Below are 5,722 nucleotides of genomic sequence, written 5' to 3' on the forward strand. Positions count from 1 at the left end.
GTGTCCTTCCTATAAGTCACTGAGTCCTCATAAAGAGGTGCAGTTTTTCTTTTTAAATATGCAAGTTCAAGCATTTTGGGTCTTGACAACTATGATGAATCAGTAGGTGGCATAATTGTTAGTACTTCAGCAGTAAACTCAATTGGTAAAACTTGATTATCTTTGAGGCTTTGCAGAGGGAGGTTTGGGAGCTGGTATCCCAGGTATTGTCCAAAGTGTGCAGTGTTCTTTCCCACTTCTCATCAAGGAATGGGGGTGGTCTCTCTCTTTAACACATTAAGCACCATATCAGTCACCGGTGACTGACAGGATACTTTTCGCCCAGAAGACAAAACAGGCTGGGTGCTTAACCTGTTAAAGGTTCGGTACTTCTGCAGTATAGTGGAATGATGAAATGCATAAATGAACAAACTAAGAGTTTCCTCAAGCAAAAATAGGGCCTTTGTTAAGTGGGAGGGGGCATGAGATTTGATTCTACTTCCTTCAGGATATCCTGTATAATAAAAGGCTAATATGTAAATCAACCAAATGATGGAACAACCAGTCGCTATGACATGCACTGACCACCAGGGGGCAGATGCTCAACGCAGAAGCTGCCCCCCTGGTGGTCAGTGCACTCAGCCAGGAGCTGAGCTCACTGCTGGCAAGCGCAGCAGCAGTGGCAGGAGTCTCTCCTGCCTCTGTGGCAGTCGGACATCCCCTGAGGGCTCTTTTGCAGTCTGGGGCTGAGCAACCAACCAACACACACACACACACACATGAATTTCATGCACCTGGCTTCTAGTGTCTAAATATTTGCACCATAGAAAATAATATGAATTGACTTGACAGCTGGTTTTGAAAAAAAGTGTTAATGTGAATCTCTTCAGTCAAAAAGGGGGCTTCCTTTGTGTAAGATTCCATCCAAATCACCTTAGATTTTCAAAATTTGGTATATTGCACTTTTAAAAAATATTTTCTTGTAATTAATCTACTTAATACTAACAGAAAGTTAATGGTATGGAGAACCAGTCAGTTTCTGTTTAGCTACTGTTTGGATGATTTAGTACATTCAGGTCTTAACTTGCATGGGGTTTCACTGTTAAAGAATTTTTCAGTAAACAGTTCTTTATTTTTTTATATTTCAGATGATTTTGTAAAAAGATTTTAGGGGAAATCCAGCAGGTGTGCAAGAACAAAATTCCTTTTCAGGAAACGAAGACAATCCAGTCTTGATAACATATTCACCATGTACAGTGTACAATCAGAAATTCCTACACTTGCAAAGAAACTAGAAAGCAGCTTCCACATGGAAATGATTCAGTTGATAGAAACTGAGATGGTTCAGTTATTGGATTTAAAATACAAAGACATATCAGCAGTTATTATGAATAAGTTTAAAGTCTTGATGGAAAATATGGACTTAATGGTTGTAGAGTTAAGGGAATCTCTTAAAAATGAACTAAAGGAAATTTTAGGAGTAAAAAGTACAATGCTTGAACTGAAAAATCCAAAGAACCCCAGTACCAGAAAAGAGTGGCAACAAATAAAAGATATCACATCGATAAAAACAGGGTTGGTAGAGAAAATAGAAGGAGAAAACTATATTGAGGATATTGAAAATTTGACTTTTAAAAGAAGTGAAATAGTTAAACTCAGTAGCAAATTAGACCAAAGTGAAGACTACAATACTAACCAAGGTAAGGAATTGTCCCTGGATGATTCAGAAAATCACAAAGTTAAAGAAAATATTTAGTAAGCAATGGAGTAATGTCTTCAATATTCTGAGGGAAAATGATTTTGAACCAAAAATTTTTTATGCCATTAAGTTAGCGTTTAAATGTGATGGTGAAATCAGGACTTTTTCAGACATGCAAAGCCTCAGGAAATTTATCAGCCAAAAATCTTTTATGAAAGAATTACTGAAAGGGGCTCTCCCAGAAAATGAAAACAGGAAGAAAGGAGGAAGAAGATATGGGATTCAAGAAAAAATGGTAAGCATACAAATCTGTAGAGCTTATTTAGTTGGTCTTCCAAGCAATTTTTAAGGAATTGTTAAAAGTGAGAGCATGGTGTTAAAAGTAATGATTAGATTGGTGGTGTTGGAAATTTGGGAAAAGTAAGAGTGAATAATTTGAGAGGAGATTATACATACACCAGACTTTGATAAATAAATATATGCTAAATATTTAAAGCTATAACCAGAACAATAGCTTTTATTTTATTTATTTTTAATACCTTTTAAATAATTAAAAGGAAAAAATGAAACAAAGAATTGAATGAGTTTAACAAAGCCCTCGTACTGGGAATAAGAACAGAAATATTGAGTATAAGTAATTAGGTTCCATTTTTTTTTTCCTTTTCCTTTTTCTAAATATATTTTTATTGAATTCAGAAAGGATGGGAGGAGAGAGACAGAAACATCAATGATGAGAGAGAATCATTGATTGGCTGCCTCCTGCAAGCCCCCTACCTACTGGGGGTCGAGCCTGCAACCTGGGCATGTGCCCTGACTAGGGATTGAACCTTGGCTTCCTGGTTTATAGGTCAGTGCTCAACCATTGAAGCAAGCTGGCTAGGCTAGGTTCAATTTTTAATGTGTTAAGTAGTCTGCTAAGTTTTCTTTATTCGCAATCAGAGAAATGCATATAGAACTTTTTTATTAAAACCCGTCTGGTTGTTCATTAATGTTAATATCTAACTTTTATCCATTCCAATATATAAAGGTTTTCTTTTCTTACAGCATATTAGAGTATGTCCCTCATGTACTTGATTCATTAAAAACACTTTAGCTTATTTCCTGAATATTTTTATAACCTCGATCTTAAAAGGTAACCTGTAGAGATTCTCTTTTTTCTCTTCTTCCCTCTCTTTTCTTCCATATGGTAAAGACTATGCTTTGCCCATTGTAGATTCTTGGCTTTTCATACATTAGTTGACTATATATGCATGAGTTCATTTCTGCCCCATTACTCTGTTTTTATGTCAATGCCATATAGTTTGAATGTGATGTCTCCAGCTTTGTTCTTTTCCTCAAGATTTGCTTTGTATATATGAGATTTGTGTGTGTGGTTTCATGTAAAGTTTAGGATTGCATGTCCATGAAAAATGCCATTGGAGTTTTGATAGAAATTGCATTGGTAGATTCCTCTACCAATTGGATTGGTAGATTCCTCTGGGTTGATTACATTTTAACAATATTCTTGCAATTCATGAGCAAAATATGTTTTTCTTGTAATTAATATGGCCAGAGTTTGAACTGCAAGTGGGATCTTTTAAAAACTTTAAATTTGCTTGTTTGGGAGAAGAAAGGTAAATGTGGATTTTTGTTGTTGTTGTAATTGTTTTTAATCTTTCTAAAGTTAGATAACAAAGTCTCTTTATCCTCCCTAAATATAACAAACCATTCACTAACACAAATCATTATTGAAGCACTAAGGGTTAGGACTATAGAAGGAATACAGTATACACAACCTCATGGCAATCTGTTGGAAGTACTACACAAGTCATTGCAGGTGTGATGGATGATCACAGTAGAAATGACTTGTTTGGGGATCCAAGCCTTTAAGAACAAATCATTTAAATAATATGCGAGGTATTTGCTAATCATCAAATAGCAGTCATTTAATTTACAGAGTGAAAGGTTTCACTGCCTTAACAATTTTATTTTTTTATTTTTTTTTTTGCCTTTCAGAACAAAACTCTAATAGCGTCAAAGTATGAAGCTGTGGCAGCAACCAGTGATGGCCTGAGCTTTCTGTTTATTGAAGAGGTAAAGGTTGCTGAGGCAGAGGAAGTGAAAAGCTTAGAGGCTCACGAGGAAGAGGCTTCAGAGTCTCAGGACGAAGAGGCCTGCGAGCTAGAAGAGGAAGAAAAAGAGGAAGACTTGGAGGAACTCATGAGGAAGAGGCTTCAGAGACTCAGGACAAAGAAGCCCTGGAGGAAGAAGAGGCCTGCGAGTTAGAAGAGGAAGAAAAAGAGGAAGACTTGGAGGAGGGAGAAGAGACTTCAGGGCTGAAGCAAGAGGCTTCTGAGTTGGAGGAAGGAGAGAACTCGGAGCTAGGGGAGGAGGAAGAGGTTTCAGAGTTGGAGCAAGGGGCAGAGTATTCAGGACCGGAGGAAGAAACGGCCTCAGAATTATGTAACCAACAGAACTTTCACTATCATAGCCTGGCACATGGAGCTGAAAGTGAGGAGTTGGATAGTATTTTAACTGAAGAGACAGAATGTTATGAGCTACAGGAGGGAGAAAGCTCCGAGTGGGAAAGCGAACGGTACTCACCGTGGCCAGAAGGAGAGGACTCGGAGGCAGAAGAGACTACCTCCCAGACTGAGGAAAAAGAACTTTCCTGTACTCATTTGGCTTCAGATTCTGAGAAGAAAAAATTGGTGAAATGTAAGCTAACATCTAAGGAAACAGACTTATTACAAGAAACGGAAGAGAACTTTCGGAGAAGTGTAATTAATTCACTCAGAGAGATACAAGAAGAGATTGGAGATATTAAAAATTACCATCCTGGAAATAAAAAGCTATCTACACTGAGTGTTAGAATAGACATACTTAAAGAGAAAGTAAATCATCTAGAAGATCGAATTGAAGAGTTCTCTAAGGATACAAGGCAAATGGCCAAACAGATAATAATTAAAGAAAGAATAAGAGAGGTAGAGGATAGATCCAGAAGCTCAAACATCCGTTTGATAGGCATTCCAGAAAAAGTTAATAAAGAGAATGGAGCAGAGGAAATAGTTAAGGAAATAATTGAAGAAAACTTTGCAGAGCTAAAGAAAAGGTCAAGTCTGGACATTGTCAGTGCCTTTCGAATACCCAGTAAAATTGATAAAAAGAGAACCACTCCTAGACACATCTTGGTGAAATTTGGGAGTTACAGTGATAGAGAAAAAATCACAGCCGCTTCCAGAGAGAAAAAACAGGTAACCTACAGAGGAATAAGAATCAGAATGACCGCAGACTTATCATTGGATACTCTGGATGCTAGAAGTCAGTGGGGCAGTATCATAAGATGTCTGGAGGCTAAAGGCTTTAAACCTAGAATCTTATATCCAGCCAAATTGGCATTTGATTTTGAGGGTAAAACAAAGGTATTTTTTTATATTGAAGAATTCAGAAAGTTTATTTCTTGCATACCCTCTTTGAAAGAATCACTGGAGAATATATTTTAGCAACCCAGGGTCAATGTAAAGAATACAATATATATTTTTTTCCCCACACCCAAAATGAAGGAAAACAAAAATAAAATGCCACAATTTTATCCAACAAGATGGTTAGCTAACAGTATACTTGGGGATGAGGGGAAAGGAAGATTACCAATAGTACCTAGATGTTGATAAATTTAAAGGCTATATTAAAATTGTCATTTATCAATAATTGCTCTGATATGGTCTTAGTCTTAATTAAACTATCTTCCTTTCAATATGTATTTGCTTATTAAATATTCTGGCTTAAATACTTTTGCATTTTATTGCATAAATCCATTCTATGGTGAGATTGAATCTCTTCCCTAATGCTAGATATTAGCTTTCTCTCAGTTTTAATTATTGATAAATACTATGAATTGCTTTACGCGAAGATATTAAGGAGAAGGTGATATCATTGTTTCATGGCTTTTATTACAAGGGCTCATTCCATATATTCAGTTTACCTAAATAAATAAATGTATCCTCTCTCCAGCAGTTGAAACTAGGTTCTCCTTTCTCAGCTCAGTCCTAACTCTGGTCTTCAAGG

At 36.5% G+C, this 5,722-nt stretch overlaps 1 protein-coding gene across 1 annotated transcript; it reads left to right on the forward strand.

The window, feature by feature from the left end:
• The first annotated feature begins 1,228 nt into the window (after positions 1-1,228).
• Positions 1,229-5,160, forward strand: L1TD1 (LINE-1 type transposase domain containing 1). Its single transcript, XM_006779627.1, is given in 4 exon segments — positions 1,229-1,726; positions 1,728-1,973; positions 3,674-3,874; positions 3,877-5,160. Coding segments are annotated over 4 exon segments (2,229 nt in total).
• The last annotated feature ends 562 nt before the right edge of the window (positions 5,161-5,722 follow it).

This window comes from Myotis davidii, unplaced genomic scaffold, assembly GCF_000327345.1.
Source record: "Myotis davidii unplaced genomic scaffold, ASM32734v1 scaffold205, whole genome shotgun sequence".
In the NCBI taxonomy this organism is placed as follows: Eukaryota; Metazoa; Chordata; class Mammalia; order Chiroptera; family Vespertilionidae; genus Myotis; species Myotis davidii.